The 25,690-nt window shown below is 42.6% G+C and overlaps 1 protein-coding gene across 1 annotated transcript; it reads right to left on the bottom strand.

Moving 5' to 3' along the window:
• Positions 1 to 21,007: 21,007 nt before the first annotated feature.
• On the bottom strand, positions 21,008 to 22,568 carry Ifne (interferon epsilon). The gene has a single exon (XM_021159198.2). The coding sequence runs from the start codon at positions 22,338 to 22,340 to the stop codon at positions 21,762 to 21,764; it is 579 nt and encodes a 192-aa protein (XP_021014857.1). The 5' UTR covers positions 22,341 to 22,568; the 3' UTR covers positions 21,008 to 21,761.
• Positions 22,569 to 25,690: the final 3,122 nt, after the last annotated feature.

The following is a 25,690-nucleotide window of genomic DNA, read 5'->3' as shown; positions in this document are numbered from 1 at the left end:
TTGCAATCTGGAGGAGCAGCTTTCTGGACAACTGCTCCGCTTTAGCCGACCAATTTCCTACTCAGATAAGAGGTGACTCTGTTCAAGAGACTGAGAAAAATTAGCTTATACAACTTTATACAAGGGGCACCTAATGGGCATAGGTGGCAAACATTTCAAAATCTACTATAGGCACAAAGGTGGGAAGTTTCACAACCACAGCAGTATACCCTGCCAACACTCTGCTAAAAAGCATGTCCTTCGGGAACTATTACAATCTATATCTCTGTCGGGGGGAGTAATTTTCACGTCAGCCTCTCTAGTACACAAATCGGGTGTTCTTGACCCTGTGGAAAAACACAAACAGCTCCCCTGGATCTCGAAATAATGGGATCTGGGCCATACCATTTTCCAGTTAGGACATCTTTCCATTTGACATCCTGTTTAAGAATAGGCGAGGTCATGGCATGCCTATCTGCAGCCGAATGACCATGTTCATCCAGAATTTAAAAATTTAAAGTAAAGAGGGCTAAAGATAATTGTTCTTTGGGTGGCCGGCCATCGGCGATTCCCCCTTTTTGTTTTTGTAAGAGTTCTTTTAAGGTTCGATGTGCTCTTTCCACAATGCCTTGGCCCTGTGGATTGTAGGGAAGGCCAGTAGAGTGACTAACCTGCATTATTTTGCAAAAGGTTTGGATGTATATGCGGGGCCATTATCAGTTTTTAGCACTAGGGGCTTGCCCCATGTAGCCCAAGCCTCTAAGCAGTGAGATATGACATGAACTGCTTTTTCCCCTGTCAATGGAGAGGCATGTAGGACGCCAGAACTGGTATCGATGGACACATGTACATATTGTAATTTCCCAAAAGCTGGGATATGCGTGACCATCTTGCCATAACATAGCAGTTGGCAAATTTATGGTTCTTAATATGCATAGGTACAAAGGTTCTTGCTCATTTATATGATTTAACTGTGTTTTTTGGATAGCTCTTTCCACCTTCCTAAGAACATCAGAAGCCTCAGGTGTTAATTGTCTCAATGAGGTAATATGTGATTCTCCTTCTAAAATTTGAAATAAAGGTTTTAATTCCGAAGTAGGGATCCTTAAATAAGGTCTAATCCAATTTTTATCTCTTAATAATTTTTGAAAATCATTTAATGTTTTTAGATGATCTTTTCTTATACTAATCTTTTGTGGGGTGACACACCGTAGAGTAACAGTGGCTCCTAAAAATTGACTAACATTAGACTGCTGTACTTTTTCTGGTGCAATAATCAAGCCATTATTTTTTAACGTTTCATTAAGCAAGCCATAAGCTTGCTGTATACTTTTTTCTTCAGGTCCACAAATCACAATATTGTCCATATAGTGACAAATTTTTAAGGAGGGGAAACCATCTCTAACTGGTTGTAAAGCTTTTCCTACGTATAACTGACATATGGTAGGGCTATTTGACATTTCTTGGGGGCAATACCCGCTATTGATACCTTTTATCAGGCGCCATATGATTAATAGAAGGCAGGGTAAATGCAAATCTAGGTTGATCTTTCTTATTCAATGGAATGGAAAAGAAACAATCTTTAATATCTACTACTATAATTCTCCAATCCTTAGGTAGAGCCGAGAGTAGGGGGAGTCCTCTTTGTACAGGACCCATAACTTGCATTTGTGCATTAATGACTCTTAGGTTATGTAGCAATCTCCATTTACCTGACTTTTTCTTTACAACAAAAATAGGGGTATTCCAGGGTGATTGTGTGGGTTCTACATGTCCCAGGTCTAATTGTTCTTGTACTAATTCTTTAGCTGCTTTTAACTTCTCAGAGGGTAAAGGCCACTGAGGAATCCACACCGTGTCCTCTGTACACCACGGAATGGGCAAAGGCTCCTCAGCAGCCCCTAGAAAAAAACCCAGCCCTTTTTTGTCTACTTTTTCTGTGGCTTTAACTGGTGAAATTCTACGTTGTAATTTTTCCAATACCTAGTCTAGGTATATATCCCATTTCTTTTATCATTTCCTTGCTTTTCTGAGAATAAGTTACTGGATAGAATGCTTTTATCTGCTCCTGTATCCATTATACCTTGAAAGGTTTTTCTATTTGTAAAGATATGTACTTTCTTTTCAAACCTACTCTTTCTACCCTTTGTACACTGCTTTTGCATATGACCTGTTTTCTTAGGTTCGTTCATGTTGTTTAGAATGACTCCAACCTTGAGTTTCTAATTTTAAGCTAACTTTCTGTTACAAGCAAAAGGCTGCCTGCCCCTTTAAGAGCTCCATTTGCAATCGGCCCTCAGCAGGACTTTTTCAGCTGTACTTGAGTCCCAGCCACCGTGCAGCTAACTCATCAGTTTTTGCTGTGCAGACTGAGACTGCTTTTTATATTTTTTAACATGAAACACAGAACAACAATCATTCAATCATCCAAACAAAAAACAAACATGAGTTGACAGACATATAGACAATTTGGTGCACCAAAACCAGACAATAGACAGGAATAGAACTTGATGTCTCAAAGGGACACAGATATCCTATCCAGAGCTTAAAATATCTCCATAGGAGCCAGAGAGGAAACAGGACAACTCCTGTTTTCCTTCTGTCCCTAGGAGGGCTCTGAAATAGCTTATTTTCATTTTTTCTCCTTCTTCTGGGAATTCTGCACAGTGGCTGCTTTTAATAGTTACTCCTCTTTCCCTGAGAGCTATCTTTAAGCCTTTGATGAAGGCTGCCTCTTTAGTCAAAGTCCTTGAGAGGAGGGTAAATTGACTTAATTTTTTGTTCTTTATTTTTTATATTATCCTTTGTATCTTTATATTATCCAATTAGAGATTTTCATGAGTTAAATAGAAGTCCTGCCAAATACAGACCAGACAAAGAAAAAATACAAAAGAATTTCTGAACTTAAAGAGATAAAGGAGATTATGACTTAAACAAGTATTCAAATTATGTACATTCCAGAAGACTAAGAGAAAATCCAGAGAGTCAATGAAGTGATATTTTCATGTTTGAAACAATTCAGACATCTAAGTTCCTTCATGATTTCCCTTTCCCAACCCCCAAGTAAATTTGAACAAAAAAATATAATTAAAAAGAAAACAGTTAAGAGAAAAATCATTGAGGCATTTAAGGGAAACCCATTTGACAGACATCAGATTTCTCAAAATCCTAACAGGTTAAGAGAAACTAAACACTCTACTAACTAGGAATAGCATGCCCCTATGACAGCTTGATTTATGTCAACCTGATGCCAGTTATAGTCATGAGATGAGGAAACCTGAACTGAGAAAATGCCTTCATCAGATCAGGCTGAAGGCAAGCCTGTAGAGTTATTTCTTAATTAGTGATTGATGAGAAAGGACTTAGCCCATTGTGGGTGGTTCTGTTGCTAGACTAGTGCATTATATAAGGAACCAGGCTGAGAAAGGCTTGAGAAGCAAACCAGTAAACAGCACCCCTCATGGCCTCTGCATCAGTTCCTGCGTCCCAGGTGTAAGAACATACTGTTAGGATACAGTTTGAAGGGGCTCCCCTCACAGCATCACTGGGACATATGAAGCCCAAGCCACTAGCACACTTGCCCAAATCACATCTCATTTTCGGAGTAAGTCTACATCAAAAGGACACTACATTCTGTTCCCAACTTCCTTCCTTGCCTCCTGTGTGGGAATCGCAGAGCATAGTTGGCAGCACCAGCTATAACTCTTTCCTAGTCCTAAAAAGATGTAAGAAGAGTCTCCTTGTTTTGCCTGTTGGGCCTGTTTCTCTTCAGAGACCTCACCATGCTATATTTCCTGCAGAGGCCCTGCTTTAGTTTGCTTCTGTGTTGCAGTGATAAAACACTGGCCAAAGCAACTGGGGGTGGGGGGTGTTATTCTATCATATAGGGAATTCAGGGCAGAAGCTCAGGGAAAGAACCCGAAGGGCAGAAACAGAACCGGAATCCATGGAGAAGCATTGCTTACTGGCTTGCTCAGCTTCCTTTTAAAATACAACCTAGGACCAGGTGCCCAGTTACCTACCTAGGACCAAATGTCCAAGAATAGCACTCTCCACTGTGAGCTGGGCCCTCCCACATCAAAAATTGTCATACAGCCATGCCCACTGGCCAATCTGATGGGGGCAATTCCTACATGGAGGGTCTCTCATTCCCAGTGACTTAAGCTTGTGCCAAGTTGACAAAAACTTATCAGCACAGACCTGACATCTCCCCGAAGCTCCTGGCATGCTGCAGCCTGCCAGTCTGTCTGTCTGTGTCTTCTAATAAACTTGTTAGTCCCCAGTAGCCTCAGTATCCCCTGAACTGCCTGCCTCACATCCCAACCTACTGTCTCCCCTCTCTAATAAGCCCTGATAAGACCCTGCTGACAGTACTGTATCAATTTTTAAGCTAACAGGTTTCTATGTGCCCAGATTTCCCCCTGGAGGAAATGAATTTGCAGGCACAATAAAGATGTACTAGTGGCCACACAGCCTGCTACTCACCCACTTCCCAGCTTCTTTGTAATAGTTGGGGGGCAGGGAAGCCTAGCTGTAGGCTTCTGCTAAGATACCCCCACACACACACACACTCAGAGAGTTTTAAGTGTCACGCCCTCCGGTCGGGTCTGCTTGACAGGCTGAAAAAGTCTGTAAGCACTCAACGAGGAAAAGAGTTTCAAGGAAGCTCACCTCCTGGAGTTTTGGCGTTCTCATTTACCCATATACTCATACCCTATTCCCGAGTTAGTATGGTGTATGGATCTATGAGCTCTCTTTTAATATTTTATTATAAATGCCTTTTAAGATTAAATTCTGTTATAGTGTTCCAAGGTCCTAGTAGTCTGCAAGCTTGAAATCAGAGCTTAAAATCCGGCAGGAATGCAAAAAGGACATTACCTATTCAGTTACTAATTAAGCATTACAATAGACAGAGCCAGTGGCTCAGCTGGTCTGCAGAAAGAGCCAGGGAATCTCACTGAGATAAAAATTTTCAGTACAGGCTGCTCGACCTGATAGATTACATTCAGATTCTACACAATCTCTCGTGTTGGTCTGTCTGTATTTCCCTCCGACGCTTTGCCACCTGCCCCAGAGACCCGTTCCACGCAGACAAAGGGACCAAGAGGGTCTACAACATTTAAGAAGATCACAGACTGTCACCTGGGCTTGATTTTCAGACACCTCTTTCCCGTGCTTTCCCCCCATACTTTCTGTCTCTGGTGCTGGGGCTTGTGTTCTCAGAGTCCCTACCAGGCAGGCTCTTGTCTGTTCGTACATATGTCTATGGCATCTAAATAACTTATCCCCCAAAATTCATCTTAGTGGCCCACATTGAACACCATGCCCAGCCATGATGCAGTCTTAAAAATCAAAGTGAAAGAGACAATGAGTTTTCATAGACTCCTCCCTTTGCCATCTCAGCTGCTGCTGTTCTACCAGGTCCGTGCCACATCCTCTCTTCTGCGGTAAACCCCATAGCTGTTTCAGTTCACACTTCCTTTAATAACCCCGAACCTCAACTGTCTCTACTGTGTATCTGATCTCCTTTTTATTTATGTCCAAAGAGTCTCAGACAGTGTGACTGAGATGACTGAATTCATATTTTAAACTACGTTAGAGCACTGGATGGACATAGTTAGCTTACAATAATTTTCTCCATTCTCATTTTTAAAAAATGACATTACTATCTTCCAGCATAAGAACAGATTGCTGTGGGACCTGCCGATTCCCTTTCTCCAAATTCTAGGCTTCTTTGAAAGGCAGTGTTTTCTCAGCTTTGCAAAGTGTTAGCACTTTGGTGGAGTCCTCAGGGAAGGCCTTACCCTGCCTACTGGGTTAGTGTTCTCATGACTGCGGTCAGAGTGCCAGTCTCCTGTGGTTGGTTTGACTCTTTCCTTCTCTCCCCACAACTGTTCACATCTGGGTCAAACTAAAAATCATCAGCTGGAGAAGGTCTTCCAGACCGAGGGCAGTTACAGAGTCCTCAGAGGAATCTCTCTCTGTTCCTCTCAAAAGCTGCCATCTTAGTGCCGTGGTGCATTTCAACATTCGTCTTCCTTCCTCCTTTCCCTTAGCTCTGGTTTTTTGATAACTCCCTGCCATTTCTCAGGAGAAGTTGACTCCCCCTTTCATTTTCATGACATTTGGACTTCTATTTGTTTCTCTTTCCCCACAAACTGACAGAGTTTTTCTTTCTATGAAAGTTGAAAGGAGAAATAAAATTTTAGCGGTTAAGAGCACTGACTGCTCTTCCAAAGGTCCTGAGTTCAAATCCCAGCAACCACATGATGGCTCACAACCATCCATAATGAGATCTAACTCTCTCTTCTTGAGTGTCTGAAGACGGCTACAGTGTACTTACATATAATGAATAAATCTTTAAAAAAAAAAAAAAAAAGCCGGGCATGGTGGTGCACGCCTTTAGTCCCAGCACTCGGGAGGCAGAGGCAGGGGGATTTCTGAGTTCGCAAGGCCAGCCTGGTCTGCAGAGTGAGTTCCAGGACAGCCATGACTACACAGAGAAACCCTGTCTCGAAAAAAAAAAATTCTATCTTGAAAATGTTTTTGTTGTTGTTGTTGTTGAAAAAATTGGCCCAGCCCTTTGTGGCTCCTTCCATGCCTTCACTCCTTCCATGCCTGTAGCGTGTATTAAGCTCAGCGTGACCCAGGAAGTTATATAAGAACAGCACAGCGCTCCAAGTCAAAGCACCTCTAAGTATAAATAGCTCATAGAATTTTATTTTGTTCTTGTTATTTAAATTTAAAATAAAAAAGCATGAACAAAGCAAATTTCATTCTTGAACATGTATGTTCTCCTGTGTCCCGAGCTATCATTCTTGTCGGCAAGAACACACTCGGACAACCGGATTCTTCTGTGGCAAGCTTTATTGCTTCTTAAGGAGGGAAGACCCTGACCCTGGAAAATGGTGCTGCTTATATAGCCCTCAGCGTGGCGTTTCAGCACCTGATGTGGCGTGTCAGCTCCTGATTTGTTGCTCACCCATCACCTCATTACTAGGCCCCAAGACGGGCAGTGACTAGGCATGAGTTCACTCTTGCACTTGCACACAAGGCTTGTTTACTAGTTAGGCACAGCGGAAGCCAGCGCCATCTTATAATGGCGATTGCTCATGGCATGGCTCTCCACACTCCTGGTGTCCTTTATTGCTACAATGAATCACAGAGAGACAAACAAACCAAAGAGAACATCAGGAACTGGGGGCAACTAGATTCTCTTGATAAAAACTTAAATTTTAAAAGGGATGTTTTGAACCTTCTTAGAACTTTTGTTTCCAATAGTTTATTTTACTTACCTAATCTTAGTCAAACATAAACTATCAAGAGTCATGCGATTTTTTTCAACCAAATTAATTCCAAGCTTACAAAGGATAAGCACTGGTTATATAAGGACAAGATATTTTAAAATCCTTTTTGAATACATAAAGCCTATTGTACCTGACCCTATGCCAATATACTTTGGTGATATAGACTTGCAAGGAGAAACACAGTCACCTATGTGCCTAGCTCACAAAATAATGAAACTGTTCAATCATTACCTAAGACAGTTCAACAATAAAAGTTGTGTGTGGCGAAATAAAAATTGGCTATTGAATGTAAAATATTGCAACAAGTGCTTCATTTACCTACTCAGACAGAGCAAATGTTTGCTCTCACCATTGGAAGGCTGTTGACATCTTTGATAGCTAGGGTCCTGCCAAAGGAGAAGAGAAAGTAATACCATGAGAGCCAGGCTCTTTCAGGAAAACACTATAGGGTCAGGGGCAAAGACTTAGAGTTTTTATCATTTTTGTAACAAAGACACAAGTCCCCTTCTGTAAAGCTGAGAGAACTCTTAGGTGTGATAAGCACCTTAGGAGTAGACGTGCTGGGGACCAGCGATGTTCTTGTTGGAGTGGAATCTTCCTAAGCACCTAAAGAGAATGTGGGTGGGTTTCAGGATGACTGGGACCTAGGAGTGGGGATGGAGATAGCATAGTTGATCTCAGTTTAAAAATGTGGGCAGACGGCGAAGTAGTAATCCCAGCCTTGTGGCTCCTTTAAAGTACAGCCACGTGCCCCGAGTGAATGTGTTTAAGGACAGAAGACACCAGAGATCACTCACCAGGAGCCAGCAGGCTCTGCTGTAAGTTACACAGTGAGCAAAAATCTCATTCCAAGAAGGTTTCTTGATGCAGGTAGTGTATTGAATCCCTAAATTTGGAATGCTGAGGAGGGAGGGAGGATTTCTGAAAGTTCTAGGTCAGCTGGAGATGTTGAGGAAGATGTTGATTTTTAAAAAAGATAGAAACCACCCAACAACAATATAAATCCCCAACTAAACACAGAAACCTGTTATGGTGAGAATTCTAGGTAAAAGGGGAGGTGAGAATGAGAACCCAAAGCTTCTCATAGGCCAAGAAGAGTGATGTTTGCATGTGGGATAGAAGTGATTCAGTGTACTGGTTAGTTCATAATGTTGTTGCACCTACAGGGTTGCAGATCTCTTTAGCTCCTTGGATACTTTCTCTAGCTCCTCCACTGGGGGTCCTGTGATCCATCCAATAGCTGACTGTGAGCATCCACTTCTGTGTTTGCTAGGCCCCGGCCTAGTCTCACAAGAGACAGCTATATCAGGGTCCTTTCAGCAAATGCTTGCTAGTGTATGCAATGGTGTCATCGTTTGGAGGCTAATTATGGGATGGATCCCTGGATATGGCAGTCTCTAGATGGTCCATCCTTTTGTCTCAGCTCCAAACTTTGTCTCTGTAACTCCTTCCATGGGTGATTGTTTCCAATTCTAAAAGGGGCAAAGTGTCCACACTTTGGTCTTCATTATTCTTCAGTTTCGGAGCTCTTGACTCTAGCTGCATATGTATCAAAAGATGGCCTAGTTGGCCATCACTGGAAAGAGAGGCCCATTGGACATGCAAACTTTATATGCCCCAGTACAGGGGAACACCAGGGCCAAAAAGTGGGAATGGGTGGGTAGGAGAGTGGGGGGGGGAGGGTATGGGGGACTTTTGGGATAGCGTTGGAAATGTAATTGAGGAAAATACGTAATAAAAAAAAGAAAAAAAAAGAAAAAAAAAAGAAGTGATTCAGTGTGTAAGTGTGCTTGTGAACACACACACACCCAGCCACAAGCTTAGAGTATTTCTCATTGAGGGGTAAGTATCCATTTGAATTATCTGAAATTTACTGAAAATATTAACTTTAATAATGTAGCCTGAATGATGAATGTCACTTTGTAAGCCATATGAAAAATTCACAAACGAGAACAAAGTTCAAGTTTAGATAAATGTTCAGAAAATGCAAACTGTGTGTTCCCTGTTTAAGAGCTGGACACACACACACACACACACACACACACACACACACACACACTGGGTATCTTCACAGAACATAGAATCCCTTTCACTCCACTGCCATCCTCTTCCCACAGCGTCATTTCCCCATGGCCCTCCTGCTCCATCTGCTGGCCGCTCTGGTGATGTGCAGCTTGGTCCTGCTGGATTTCTGGGCTGTGACTTGCCTCAGAACTCTTGTTTAGCAGGAAGACATTTGTGCTCCTGAGCCAAATAAAAGTTTCCCCTTCCTAGTGTCTGAAGGAGAGAAGGCACAGTGACTGCCGGATTCAGAAGTCCCATGGTGGATGAGTGAACCAACTCCTGAATACTGCCTTCTGCTTGTCATAGGTATGACATGACACGTGTGTTCACACACTAACATAAACAAATATACAAAATCTAAGAATGAAGGGATGGGGCTCTTGGAGCAGAAAGTGCATTAATGTCCCCTGAATGTTATTTTGGTATCTTTCCTGTATATTCTCTCTAGTGAGTCCTCTACAAACTGAGCTGTCTCAGAATACCAAAGTGTTTGTTTGCTGAGTGTCACAGGGCGCTCTGCTTGTTGAACTGGAACCGCGTGAAAGCCTGGGATAAAATCTGGAAGGAGGAAAACGCACCATTCCTCTGGCAGAGCGATCGCTGTGCAGTCAGTGATGTGCACGCCCCAGCCATAGGGGCTCTCCCACGGTGCGGACCAATATGCACCCACAGGCACTGGCGCCGCACCGGTGCCTTTCCTCTCCACCAGCTTTCTCGCCCAAAGAATCCACTTATTCCCCTGCCGCAGTGCTTTCCTGTCTCCACGTGCAGCCCATCCGCACAGGTGTTTCGCTTTCCTTGTGACTCTGAGTTTCTTTGAAAAGTGAAAAACCACGGGAAAAAAGCAAAAGTTTCGTGCATCTGCTGTGAGTGGTATGCGCTTGTTTGTGCGATGTGCTTTGGGGCGGAAGGAATGACCCGCTACAGTGACGTCATAGAGGCAGGAAACCGCGCGTAGCTGATATCCAACCCCCCCCCCCCGCCCCCCGCCCTCCCCCCCCCCCCCCGTTATCCTCATCCCAGAAGGCAACATAGAGGGCTATCTGATTGGCTGACTCCAAAAGGCACAGGAGGTCCTTTTTTTTTTTTTAACAAAAACTGACCCAGTGCCAGAATATTGTTTGTCTGTCATTCTTTGAGATTATTTTATAAAACATCAAGTCTCCATATGCACCATACGTGCGTGCAATTTGGGCAATGAGCAGCTGCAGGGAGAAAGGAAAGAATGGGTTTTTGGACCTCCCACCTGCTGTGAAGTCACACCTGACATCACCCTTAACTACACTGTGGAAGGGAGCCCAAGGAACTAAGAGCGAGGCTGCAGGGGAAAGTATCATGTTTGACTGAAAAACGAATTCTTCTTAAATATCATATCCCATTGTTGTTGGGTTTTTTTTTGTTTTTGTTTGTTTTTTTGTTTTGTTTTTGTTTTTGTTTTGTTTTGTTTTGTTTTCCGAGATAGGGTTTCTCTGTCCTGGAACTCACTTTGTAGACCAGGCTGGCCTCGAACTCAGAAATCCGCCTGCCTCTGCCTCCCCCACGCAGGGCTATCTCATTGATTTTTTTAATTGGATATTTTCTTTACTTACATTTCAAATGTTTTCCTCTTTCCAGGTCTCCTCTTCGGAAACCCCCATCCCATCCACCCTCCCCCTGCCTCTATGAGGGTGCTCCCCCACCCACCCACTCACTCCTGCTTTCCCGCCTTGGCATTCCCCTTCACTGGGTCATCGAACCCCACCTCAGGTCCAAGGGCCACTTCTCTCACTGATGTCCAATAAGGCCATCCTCTGTCACATACGCGGCGGCCGGAGCCATGGGTCCTTCTACGGGTACTCTTTGGTTGGTGATCTAGTCCCCATGAGCTCCAGAGGGTCTGGCGTGTTAACGCCTCCATGGGACTGTAAACCCCCTCAGCTCCTTCAGTGCCTTCTCCAACTCCTCCATCAGGGACCCTGCGCTCAGTCCAATGAGTATCCACCCCTGCCTCTGTATTTGTCAGGGTCTGGCAGTCTCTCCAGAGATAGCTATATCAGGTTCTTGTCAGCTAGCACTTCCTGGCATCCACAATAGTTGGTAACTGTATATGGGACGCATCCCCAGGTGGGGCAGTCTCTGGTTGGCTTTTCCTTCAGTCTCTTTTTTCCTTCAGTCCACATTTGTCTGCATATTTCCTCTTTTGAGTATTTTGTTCCCCCTTCTAAGAAGCACTGAGTTGGATCTTATATCCCATTGATTTTTATATACTGAAAGTACACCTCTTGCTATAGCAGTTCCAGTTCACTGCCTCAGTGCCGCCTGTACTCTCTCAGCCATAATCCCCCTGTGGTCAGTGGTCCCACCTTCCAGTAACCCAGTAAAACAAAACTCTTGAAGCTTATAATTAACCAATCAGATTTATGTGTCAATAAATTCTCAATTCACAAGAAGCCAATGCAATGATTTCAGAACCAATTGATAATAAAAAAGCTGCCCACCTAGATTAGACAAATTATCCCAATTTCCCAATTATTCTATCCGTTATGATGCCCTATCTACCTGTGGCTATTTAATGCTATGGTGAATCTGTATCTTCCCGTCTGTCTGTCTCCATCTTGCTTCCCCCCTCTCTCCCTCAAGTCTCTCTCTCTCTCTCTCTCTCTCTCTCTCTCTCTCTCTCTCTCTCTCTCTAACTCTTAGCTCTGTCTCCCTTTTCCCTGTCCAATCACAGGCCTCCTGCTGCACTAATATTTTAATGTAATTGGACAGGGAAAATCCTGCTACATATCACCCTTTCTGTTTAATTAAATAAAAAAAAATCTTTTCTCTCGAAACTATAAATTAAGCACAACTATTACTATTTTGTAATTTATAAGGTATCGGATAGATCTAACACCCAGTCTATCATTTTTGTCATTAAGATAGAACACTGTCATCTGTCCTAACTAAAAGACTTATAATTCTACACCTGACTTATGTCCTGGCTTTAGATTGAATGCCATCTGAAAACCATGCTCTCAAATCTGTTCTCTCAATGTAAATAACTGATCTGAGAATAACCAACATTACTGAAAATATATAGGAAGCCTAACACAGCTTCCAGAACTGAGACAAACTGTAGAGACAGCTGCCTACCTATACAGCCCTAGTAAGTCAGGAAGTTGAAGCATCAGTCTTCAGCCTTCTGGCCCAGGATCATCTGACAGACCTTACAGACACCGGAATATTAAGGACTAGCCTATTCTGTCTTGGCAGAACAAAGCTGTCCTAACCTGTAAATTGTGTCCTTTCAAGAACAGTACAGGTCTGCAGGAGAGATAGGCAATTTCTGCCCAGTGGCCACCTAGCCACAAATGTACAGCTTCACCTCCAGGTTAGATGTCCAGCTGCTTCTTTGAATCCACGAATGGGAAGCTGTTTCAAGCAAACTTGTCTCAACCACAAGTGAATAAATAACATTCAATGTCACATTCTGTGATTTTTGACGTTTTTGAAAACCAATCTATGTAAAGTAATCTGGACTGTTGTACATTAACTGCTCTCAGCTGTTTCTAATTAAATATCTGAAAACACCCTAACAATAAACTTAGAGCCATGAATTTGTTATTTGGCCCTTAACTCACTGGCTTAATCATCTCAGACCAGTTTATAATAACAGTTATAGAAGGACTGGATCTAAGCCCCATACTTTCAATTTTTTTGTATCAATAGAAGAAATTTATAGTAATGAAAACCTTGATTTTGTATCAAAACAAATTTTGTACCAAAGTAAGAAATTATGTCTTAAACTTAGTAACAATTAAAAAGCTTTCTACCACAAATATGTCTTTTAAGAAAGGAAGGAAGGAAGCAAGCAAACAGACTGAGCAAGCCAGGGAAAGCAAGCAAGCAAGCAAGCAAGCAAGCAAGCAAGCAACACTCCTTCATGGTCTCTGCTTCAGTTCCTGCCTTCAGATTCCTGGCTTTGCTTCCCTTTATAGTGGTGTGCCTTGTAAGATGAAATCAATCTTTTTCTTCTTAAGCTGTTTTTGGTAAGTGTTTAAAGACCAAACTAGAACACTTGCTAAAAAGATAGAGCGAATGAGTCACTAGTAATTATGACGTACCATTTAAGCCCCCTTGCCCACATCACCAAAGCGGTCAACTGGTTCTTGGCTGATATTAAAGAACAAGTCTCTGCTTTAATGGCAACAGATTGGAGGGCCCAGGCCAGTAAAGAGTTGGGCAGGCTTTAATTGATTCATGTTAGTAACAGGGACTGTGTGCATTAATAAAACAAAACCAGGTGTCAGAAGAGCTTCATCTACGCTCCACCCAGTCCCTCTGACACTGACTCTCACCTAAACTGGCTCCTCTGGTTATACCCACAGCAAATCGAAACCTGCAGCATAGCTGCAGTCCAGTGGTCACCATTAATAACACACATGTTTCTACCCATGCCCAGCCTAGGAGGAGGGAGAAGTGGCCGGGTTAGGAATTCAGCCTGCAGAGGGAAAATGCTGAAGAATGGGTATGTGCAGAGCCAATGCCACTAGATTGTTCAGTGGCCAACAGAGCCTTGATAGAAATGTATATGACAGAGTGAAAATTTGGGTAAGCTAAGTCAAGAAGCCATTCCTTGCCTTTTTCACAAGCCCTTGTATGTGCATATGGGGGATAGTGAACAAGGTGAAAGGCATTTGGTTGTATATATATATATATATATATATATATATATATATATATATGCTTCTGGACCCTTTTCCTGGAGTCCTCTGAGTTGCAGATGCTGGAGCTGTGACCTGGATGCAGATGTATCTGTTGGAGCTGCTTCTCCTACAGATGTATCTGTTGGAGCTGCTTCTCCTAGGATCTGTTGCGGTCCACATTGTGTCCAGTTGTGGTTTTCTGTGATGGTCTCCATTTGTTACCAAGAGAGGCTTCTTGATGAAGGCAGTAGCTACATTTATACGGAAAAGCAGCATGCAGACCTTTTTGCATAACACAATGGGCCTAGCAATGTAAACAGGAGATTGTATAGTGTTCAAACTTTTTCTGCTCTTATTAATTGACCAAGATATATAAATCAAGATTCTAATTCTGCTTTTTTGGTTTGTTTTGCTCATTTTGTTTTATGAGAAAAAATTCCCTGACATTCTAGTTCAACCCAGGAGTGGTTATTCATGGTTTTAATCCGAGTGCTTTGGAGACAAAGGCAGGTAGATGTCTGTGAGTTCAAAACCAGCATGATCAGCAAACCAAGTTCCAGGCCAGACAAGGCTGCATAGTGAGATCCTGGAGAAGGAGGGAGGGAGAGAGGGAGGAAGAGAGGGAAGGAAGGAGAGAAATAAAGTGGAAGGGAGAAAGGGAGGGAGGGAAGGAGGGAGGGAGGGAGGGAGGGAGGGAGGGAGGGAGGGAGGGAGGGAGGGAGGGAGGGAGAGGGAGGGAGATTGATTCAAGTTGGTCATTCAATCCTTGGACCGGAACCCATCTCAGCGGGAATTTCAATCTTCACCAGTAGAGGGCAGAATAACATCAGTCACTATAATGTATTTGTTCAAACAATTCTAGATATTCATGTGTTCTTCTGGAAAATTATGATAAACTCAGATTACATTTATCTTCAATAAGCACAGTTAGGCTATCAGGCATTTAAATACCCCCAACTGTATAGAACAGAGGACAAACCTGCTATTAAAATGTAAGTTTAAAATGTCTTTTTTTCAAAAACAATAATCTCAGTCTACCTAGTAGTGGTATAAGATTAATAGCACTTAATTAATAGCACTTAATTAATAGTACGTTTTCAAGCGTACCTTGTTAGCTTTGGGTGAAGTATTCACTTGTTCTAGAATACTATCCATATTTTGTTATTTAAATCAACAGGCAGTTTGTTGTTTCGTGAAAGACCAGTCTAATGTGGATCGTCAGTTAATCTACAGTGTCTGTGGAAAGACCCATGCTTACTGAATCGTGGTGACACGATTCACTAATAAGGTGTAACATGAGCCTTCTGCTCTCTGCTTTACTTTTCCATTGTTAAACTTGTTCTTCTGCTTTCCTTCCTATCACCCACCTATGTTACCATCAGTCTTCCTACTGCGCTCATGTTAAAAAACTAAATTGGCTACTGTAGATCCTTTGTATAATGACTGTTTCCGAGTTTATACTTTTATTGATAATTTGAACGTCTGAAGCCACCATTCTATCCTGTTTTTAATCTGCTAGAGGCTTGTTTTCCCTTGGGACTGTTGGTCACTGAGTTGTTATTGGCCAGGACATCTTATTTTGTATTGCTTCGTCTCTGCAGACAACATCCTCAGAACCAGAACCAGAACCAGAACCAGAAGCAAGCCAAGTAGAATCCTCAAGAGAGTCTATTGTTATACCAAAAAAGTGATTTCATAGTCAGAGTTTAACCTAGTCTAGAAGGCTCTCTAGCCCCACTCCATCATCTCCTGCCCAGTTTCTTGTGTTACTTAGCACTCCAGCTTCTGTCCATCCACACAGTTAAGGACTGGACCCCAAAGACACTGTCAACTAGGGAGAGCAATACTGCAGCCCTACCTTTTCAAAAGTAGACTTTTGTCTCAGACCATACATTCCACCCAGTTTCCCCTCCCCCCACTCTTCCCCAGATCCACATTTCCTCTTCAGAAAAGAGCAGGCCTCCAAGAGAGAACAGCCAAACAGGACAAAACAAGATGCAATAAGACAAGGCAAAAGCCCTCATATTGATGCCAGGCAAGACAACCAAATTGGGGAGGGGGGGAGTTTCTAAGAGCAGGCAAAAGAGTCAGAGATATACCTCTCTGCACTGTTAGACTCCCACACAAACCACTAAGCTAAGAGCTATGACATAGATGTAAAGGGCCTGGCATAGACCCATGTAGGCTCTGTGCTTGCTGCTTTAGTTTCTGTGAGCACATGTGAGTCCTGCTTAGTTGATTCAGTGGGCCATGTTCTCCTAATGTCCCCCATTCCCTCTGACTCCCACAGCCTTTCCTCACCCTCTTCTGCGGGTTCCCTGATCTTCAAGGGGAGGGTCAAGATGGAGCTCTCCAATTTAGACTCTCTCTCTCTCTCTCTCTCTCTCTCTCTCTCTCTCTCTCTCTCTCTCTCTCTGCATAATGTCTGGTTATGGGTCTCTGCACCCTGAAGCCCTTCTTTCTATCAGAAGTCTAGTTTAAAGCTATGGCTATTGCTCCCCCCTTCCCCTTCCACCCAGCCTCCCTCCTTGTTCCTGATCTTCTTTGTTTCAGTTTGAGTGGTAAGCTTTCTTTCAAACCTCATGGTGGGTGTGGGGCATCGTTGGTCTAGACAACCAGAGCAGTTCTTATCTTTCCTGAATGACTGCAGAGCAGCAGTTAGCAAAGCAAACATGGAGTCAAGCTTGCTACAAGGCTCAAGTGTTTCTATTTCCTTCCCCACTTTTAAAAATATTTATTTATTGTTAGATATGTGTGTCTGCTTTGCCTGCCTGTATGTATGTACCCCATGTGTTCTTGATCCCTGGACTAGAGTTAGAGAGGGTTGTTAGCTGTCATGTGAGGACTGGGAACTGAACTCAGGTCCTCTGCATGATCAGCAAGGGCTCTACTGACTGAGTCCCTCCCGCCTTGTCCACACTGGTTATGTGTTCTCACACAGCACCTCTCCAGCTCCCACCTCAGGTTTCCATTGTCTATGTATTCTCTTACAGCTGTGGTTTCTCTGCTGGCATCAACCTACAATTACCTGGAAAATGGAAACAGACAAATTAAAAACCTGCAAAGTCACTGATGCCCAAGCTTCTACTTCATTGTTTTAAAATGAAAAGATATCCTTTTATGAGGTCCCTCGGTAAAATGAGAATATCAGAAAAGTGCTTACCACTTAGAATGTCCTTTGACTGTAAAATATTAAGAGTCATACAACTTGACTTTTGAAATTACTATAACACTGACTCCAGAAGAATGTTGAAGTAAAAAGGAACAACAACAACAAAAATCAAGACAGCTAGAAAAGCATAGCTGGACATCTCTAGTGCAGAGGGGGCATGTTGACACAAGTACTGTTCCTCCACAGAACTCAAGAACAACTCTAAGGATGACAAGGAACAATGTGAAGTTCCTGCACAGTGCCACTTAGCGACATTAAAAAAAATCTTTTTATTCCCAGAGGACATGAGATGCTAGGTCAATGAAGACTGAAAGTGATGCAGGGAACCACTAGGACATCCCTTGGGACAGAGTGAAGCTGGAGCTCCTCTTTCCCATTCAAGGTAGAGGCTCATCCCAAGCACACAGAAGGTGCTCAGCAAAGCTGGTCTGGTCCTTTGCACTAAGGTTTAAGAATTTATCTCCTTGTCTCTCTGGCTGTGAATCTAGCCTTCAAGAGCTGAGCCAGCTCTCCAGCCCAGGAGAACCTACCACTTCCTTAAAGCCAATGTATTCCTAACTACACGCTAAGTACTTAACCACAGGCAAACGTAGATAGACTCTCACCCTCACATTCCATCAAAGAAATTCTCACCCCACCTCCACCATCAAAGTCGGGAGACCAACACAGAAAGCCACAACTAGTCAAAATGAAAAGAAATAACTGTGGGGGGTGCCCAGGCCTAGTCAACACATCTATAACCCAAACCCTGCACCCAACTAAGGCCCAGGGAGCATTGCAGAAGACGGGGGTGGGGGGGTGGGGGAGAGGTTCTAAGAGTCAGAGGACCAAGAAGTCTGCTGTGAGATTGTGCTTTCTAGATATGACAGGGAACAGTGTGGCTGCCTACCCAGACCTGAACAGTGACAACACCAGTTGACATGCCAACACAGATAAAGGAGACCTCATCAGGTCACACCCTAGAGGAAGTCTTACAAGCAATTAGCAACCGATGACAGAGGAGAATGAGTCTTCCTAGGGAAGAGCCCCTTAATTGGTTCTCAGTACTGAGTGATTTTTTTTGTTTGTTTGTTTCTATGTATATGTAACAACAGTGCTTGGAGAAGAGGAGGCTCTGAATGGAGCAAGGAGGGAAGCATGGGAAGGGGTAGGAGAAAGGAGGAGGGGGAAATGATGTAACTGCATTTCAGTTAAGTTTTAACAAGGATTTCTTCCCTCGATGCTCACTAATACGTGTATATCCATTCTCAGTGCTCATGTGCTCGTAGTTTTAAAATGATAAACTATTTAATGAAAGTAACAAAGGGTAAGTGAATTAACCCTTGAATTAGGAAGATGAGGGGGAGTGTCCCAGAGAGCATCACCGGAGATTAAGGAGAGGCCAGCCTGGAAAACATGTCACTGCTATGAGCAGGATCATTGCCTGACCTCTGATCCCCTACCTATCTCAGCACCCAGCAATGGGCCATAAAAAACACTATTTCTCTTTCACATCCCCGAATGTCAGGTTTCTCATCATTGTCCTGTCCCCAACAGCACACAGGGCCATGCCCAGCCATTGTGAAGAAGATTGTGTGTGATATTATAATTCTGAGCTCTGCAGTTGAAGGAATTACCAGAAAATGCTTGTGGTTTCTCATAGGCGGAGCTGTTTTGGAAAGGTGTAGAAACTGGGACAGAGAATCTCGTAGACTGTCTGAGTCAGTGGGATACTTGTGGTTCCCATAGGCGGAGCTGTTTTGGGAAGGTGTAGAAACTGGGACTGTGTGAGTCAGTGGGATTGGGTGCTGATGTTTGATAGCCTGACACCATTTCTGTAATGAGAAGAGTAATGCCCCTCGGTGCCCCAGAGAGAAGCATGGACATCTAGTCACTTGAGTAAACGTGATACATAGTATTAGAACCACTGCTCTGTGGTCACCAATCCCACTCATGTTCCTGTGGACACAGGTACACCCTTCCCTTTGCAGTTGGAGCCATATGACATATTTTTTTCTTTCCTTCTCTTTCACTTTTCCATTAGTTGCGTCCTAGGATAGCTCATGTTAAAAGAAATGGCAAGGTTCAGTAGTCTGATTGACCCACCCCAGCTCCCTTGTCGTCCAAATGGAGTCTGACAGAGCAGCTGCCTAGAGAAACTCAGATAACACCCTTGTTCAGTAAAGATGGGCTCTCAGGCCATGTCTTTCACATCCAGGGCCAAGGTTACACTCCAGAGTCAGCAGCAGCTTCCACATTTTTACCAAGAGGTGGATAATTCCCTTCCTCCTTCTCCGTTTCCCTCTTCCTTACTGAATGCTATTCAGAACTAAAGACAGTTTTACTCTATGTTTTTTGTTTTGTTTCGTTTTGTTTTTTTCAAGACACAGTTTCTCTGTGTAGCCCTAGTTGTCCTGGAAATCACTCTGTAAACCAGGCTGGTCTCGAACTCACAGAACCACCTGCCTCGCCTCCTGAGTGACGGGATTAAAGTTATGTGTCTGATATCAACACTGGGCTTACTCTATACTCAAGTTTTGAGGAAAGGGGTGTCTAGAGGAGATATATCCTTTCTTTAATCCAGAATTCAGAGGTCATAGCTCAAGCTAGAATATAATTATTATCACAAATGATTATTTTACACAAGTGCAGGTGTTTGAGCCACAAGTCAGGGTGCCTTGGGATAGAGTCTTTGCACTGGCTAGCGCTGGCTAACTCTGGGACTTGCTCTGTTGTTTTAAGCAAGTTACTTCATCTTTGAAGTCTTGTTTTCACCTGAGAAAAACAGACAAGGTTGTTCAGAGAACTGAGTAATTGTTAGATGACGGATTTGGTTCTGGAAACTTCCTGGTTTAAAGTAGAAAAACAACAAAAAGTTTTCCAGAGCATGAGAAGTAAAACGACCTGTATTTTCAGTCAAGTATGGTAAATATTATTTTCCTTCCCTGACTCCACTACCTCTCTGTGAACTTAAAGGTAAACAGATCCCGTCCTGGGCCTCACAGTGAAGTCAGCACGGCCTTTCCCTCACCTGCTAGCTCCTGTGTTTTCAGTTGTTGGACAGATTACCTCACTGTGGCAACCGCTTCACATTCAGAAGCCCATTCAGCTCCCCTCCCCTTTCATTTAAGCCAAATCTAGGTGCCTCTACCAAGAGCTGCTTGCAATGGTTAAACAAAATTGGGATTGTCTGGTTCTCCGGCAAGCCTCTACATTCAGAAGTAATTTCCATGGCAGAATACGCAATGACCGTGAAGTAGAAGTAGTTGCAGAGCTTGTGTCCTTTGTATCTGTAGTGTAGCCAAGTCAGCGAGTCTCAGCGGACTTCAGACATCTTGCTCCACATTGCTTTGTGATGCCTTCTGGAAGGGCGTGGCTAGGAGAGATTCGAGCCTGTCACTATCTGAGCCCTCCGGAAGCAGAAGCCCCTCTCCGTGGCATGGTCAGCTTCCTCTTGGCTCTCCACCTCCCAGCCTTTGCCAACCAAGAGCGGGCTGCTTCAGTCCTGCTTCCTCCGTCAACTAGCCCCTCTGTTCCTCAGCAAGGCTCCTTCGTTGATAATTCTTATAATTCTAACCAGCTGGATGCATTTAACTTAATTTATAATAAGCATATGACTCAAAGCTATCACAGAAACATGAGTAATGGCTCTCCTTCCCTCTTCTCCCTGCCCCATCCCTCAAGTCGCCCTCCACAGAACAATAATTAATCCTGACCATTTATTTCTCGTGTGTTCTTTAGTTCTTCACATATAGTCAGTACAAATATTAAGATTACTTCATGGTTTTACCCAAATATACTACTTATACACATTTTACTTTTTTTTTTTTTTGCTTTTATTTTCCTTTATGTACTTTTGTAGAGAAAACATCTCATTCCCTTCAAGAGAATCTTGTTCTCTTAGGTGAATTTGCTTACACTAACTTCTGCTGATCTAGCAAATTGTACGAGCATTAACTAATCACCCCAACAGTGTCTAACACACAGGAAAAGTTCCTGCTTTCTCAGAAATGTGTTGAGTCTGCATATTTTTCATAATTAAACCTTGCGGTGTTAGCTAATAGGTTAAAAACAGCATGCTATTCAGTTGTAATCTACATTATTATTATAATGAGTGAGATTGAATCTGTTTTCATTCCTCTGAAAATTGTTCACACCTTTTGGCCATATTTCTATTATGGCTTTGTAACAGAAATATTCATGGATTGATGCTAGTTTCATTGTCTCTAACAATTTCGGGTAAGCATGAATGAATGCTGTATGCTAAGGGAATGTTCACTACATTATCGAGATAGCTCATCGTATCTAACGGCAAAATTCTATGAAAATTTCACCACTGAAGAACCAATTATGAAATTTTAATGAATTAATTTTAATTCTTAAATATTTTGAAGTTGGTAGAAAACATAACATGGCTTGGCAAAATGGATATTTGCAACTCATACCATCTTAGGACGCAGTTAAACCGGGGCAGAAGCAAAACAATGCGGCCATTTTACACCAAAAAGAAACAAATCATGTTCATATAGCTCCTCCCACTCCGCCACCAACCTATGTCTTTCAAATCCACTGTTGGGTCTTGCTTCTCAGTGTTCAAGGGTCTGGGTCTTGTCTGCTCAGCCATGTTGTGAACCTGAACACAAAGGACATACAGCGGTGGAGTTCTATCTGGACAATGATCCAGGCACAGCTGCTGTACCTTTGGTTTTCCAAGTAATCGTGGATCCTCCTGAAGTATGCTTTAATCTGTAACCTAAGGTTCTGTGCACTGGAGTCCCCACTCTTCTGCGCTGTGTTCAGTCCACCCAGGGACTCCACGTATTCCAGCTGCCGGTGAAGCGCAGCTAAGACTTTTTCTATATGGTTTTCCTCCCAAATGCCCATAGTCCCATGTGTCTGGAAGAGCGTGAAGATCTGCTGAAGGATCTCGTGCAGAACAGCCAGCGCCTGTCCCTCTTGGTACTGGTGAGGACTCACAGACTGCTGAGGAAGCAGGAAATTCTTCCTGTGTGCTAGACACTGCTGGACTGACGAGCTTGGCAAAGGTTTCAGTAGTTGTAGGCTTTCTCTGTTCATCCACAATTGGAAGGGAATCCGTTTCGATTCTAGAGAGAAGATAGTGGAAGAAACCAAGAGCAGCAACACCGTTTCAGGGAGCTGTCTGTGAACCATGGTGGAGGGCACACAGGGATCTCTGCACACCTTGTACCACTCCAGTTCTGGGAAATATTTATCTCTCACGCATCTGAAACCCTGAGGGAGGGTGTTCTTTTCTGTCGTCTTTGTTTCCTTGCACGTCGTTTTCCCAAGTTTATACCTTAGGTTTTTCTGGTTCCCATTTCAGGGTTTTATGGAACATTTCCTTTACTTTCCCCCATTGTGTTGCTGTTTGAGGAAGTAACGAAAGAGCTGGCTTCACTGTGCACTTTTCTTGAGACAATGATTGTTGTCCACTCTGACCACTCATTATTTATTACGTACAAGCCTTAACGAATACAATGCACTTTCTAAATGCTTACTCAGGCTTAGCAATGCACTTTCATTGAGAGCAAGCTTCCTTTTTCAAGCAGTGGTATTTCATGGAGTATTATTTATTATAGACCTGGTAGTGGCCAGAGCATACTCTGAGGTAAAAACATTAAAATCCACAGGCTGATAACTTTGAAACTTCATGTAGAACTGTAAATGTGCACGAGTATTTGGGCAAGTTAATGTGAAAATATGTATCAATAACCTTGAACTATTTTATATTTCATCCAATCAGTTTAATATCTAATATTTTAGCTTACAAAATAAGACAAAAGTAAAACTTATCAAAAGATTGTGATTATAGTCTCATGATAGCAGTATAGTATGAACAACCTACAAGTTCAGTACAATGGCTACAAATGTGTTGGTCTTCTATGAATACATGAAACCAGTTAATGATAACAAGATTGTGAGAAGAGATGGAGGTGGTTGGATGGTCCATTTTCCCTAGACTCGCTGCAACTATGGTAAACCAATGAGAACAGCTCTACAATAGTAATGCCTCTTAAATTACAAATACCCAGTTCCACATTGCTAAGATCCTGCTGAGTAATCCCCCAGCCTACCTTCTTAGTTTTGCCCGGAACAGTTGTAGTAAGTTTAGTCGAGGGAACTGGACTCCAGAGGAAGTAAAAGATTCTGTGATGAGACACCATGACCATGGCAACTCTTATAAAGGAAAATATTTAATTGGGGCTGGCTTACAGTTCAGAAGTTTAGTCCTTTATTGTCATAGCAGGAAACATGTAGGCAGACACAGTCATAAAGTAGGAGCTGTGAGTTCTACAGCTTGATCTGCAGATAGCAGAAGGAGACTATGTGCCACACTGGGCACAGCTTGAGCATATGGGACCTCAAAGCCAGACCCCACAGTAATACACTTCCTCCAGCAAGGCCACACCTCCTACTAGTGCCATTCCCTATGGACCAAGTATTCAAACACATGAGTCTATGGGGACCATACCTATTCAAACCACCACACCTCTTAACACAGCTAATACTTAAAAGACACAGTGTTCCCTTAACACAACTAATACTTGTTTGTGTGTTTGCTGATCGCTCTTTCTTTCTATGAATGATCACCTCCACTCCTTTAGTGACCATGGCTTATCTGAGGCCAAATCTCCACAGATCCTTCTTGTATGTGTATGTGTCCCTCTCCCTCTCCACTCTCTCTTCTAGATCCCCACTGCATTTTGTACTCCCTTTAAGATATCTTTCTTTTTCTCATTTATGTGAGGCATTTGATTTATCTATCTTACAACCTCCCTAAATTAAAAGCCTCTTAGAAATATAAACCAAATTATCTTCTTTATTAACTATACTACTATAGTAAATGTTAGTAAACATGCATCGAGTATGGAAATGTATCCTATCATAAAATAATACAGCAAATTAGATCTGTGATTATTTCTTTGAAGGCAGGTTTTGGGTGAAACAGTAAAGTGTTAAAACCACCTTTAAGACATGTATTGTCTCATTACATGACTAGATAATGGAATTTAACTAGTCTCAACCTAAACATTTAACCTTTAATGTGGCATTCCAGGGAAAGAATATTAATTAATCTAATGGCAAGGTTTTCATAGATTACTTTGTATTAATGTATTTGTTCTAACAGATGAAATTTAACTTTTAATAGCTTATAATTCATTTTAATATTTAAAATTAACTTGTTTTATTCCATTTTTATGGCTTGAATGTAACTTGTCTCCCTTATGTTGGTACATTTTGCCCCCCAGACTGTGGTATATTATTTTGAGGGGCTATGGAACCTTTGAGACTTAGAGTCTATTTGATGTACATAGTTGCTAGAAGCAGACCTTGAGGGTCATAACATGGCTCCACTTCCAATCCCTTTTCTTTTCTCAGCTGCCAGGATGTGGGAAAGCTCTACTGAAGGCTCCCCTGCCACCATGCTTCCCCTACCACCTTCCCTTTCCTGACAGGATGGATGAGTCACTCAGAACTATGAACAAACATATAAGCACTTTTCCAGTCAAGTTGCATTTGTCAGTTATTGTCACTGTGAGAAAAACAAGCATATCTATCTATCTATCTATCTATCTATCTATCTATCTATCTATCTATCTATCTAGTAGAAACAATTTATGTTGAGTGCCATGTTTTAATACATGCATTAAAAAAGGGTAAACAATTCTACCTTCTCATTTACTGTTTATGGTGAGAACATTCTAAATCCTCTTCTTCAGGCTTTCAGAAATATCCATTCCTGTTTTTAGTCACCCTGCTGCTCACCACACTTCACTCCTCACTCCAATTCAGCTTAGCAGCCGTTCACCAGTCTCCCTCCAGCCTTTTGTTTCCTTACTGTCCTTCCCTTACCCCATCCTGTTCTTCACTCTCAGAGGTCAGCATCTTCATCTTCCACGTGGAAGGCACTGGCTCTCTGTACCTAGCTTATTCTAGTAGCGTAACTATCCCCCATTTCCATCCATGCTGTTGTAAATGACATACCTTTCCTCTTCTTTTGAAAAAGATTTAAACACACACACACAAATAGTAGCTGTACATGTGAATGTAGTTGCCAGTGGAGATCAGAAGCGGCTCCTGGACCCCTGAAATTGGAGTTACAGGCAGTTGTGAGCTGCCAGAAATGTGTGCTAGGATATGGCCTTGGGTCCTCTCCAAAAGAAATGGATACTCTTAACCACTGAGACATCCCTTTAGCACGTCCTGCTGCTGCTGCTTTTGTTGTTGCTGTTGTTTTAAGGCTGAACCCTGTCATTATGTGTGTACACCATTTTCCTTGACAATTCATCTGTTGATGCACACTTGTTTCTGTTCCATGGCTATTGCAATTCCACAGTAGGTATGGGACTGCAGGCATCTTTTCAACAGTCTGATTTTATTTTCTCTAGATATACACCCAGTAGTGAGATTACTGAATAGTTCTATTCTCAACATCTTGAGGAACCCCTACTGTTCTCTAATATCATACTAATTTATATCCTATCAACAGTGCTAAAAAA

Source organism: Mus caroli, unplaced genomic scaffold (genome assembly GCF_978045245.1).
Source record: "Mus caroli unplaced genomic scaffold, Mus_caroli_1 scaffold_6, whole genome shotgun sequence".
NCBI lineage: Eukaryota > Metazoa > Chordata > Mammalia > Rodentia > Muridae > Mus > Mus caroli.
The sequence above is the reverse complement of the archived record's forward strand: the minus strand, read 5'-3'. Positions and strand labels throughout refer to the sequence as shown.

What these genes read in the sequence shown, in the direction of transcription:
- Ifne (XM_021159198.2), bottom strand. Translation starts at nt 22,340, where the DNA reads ATGGTTCACAGACAGCTCCCTGAAACGGTGTTGCTGCTCTTGGTTTCT.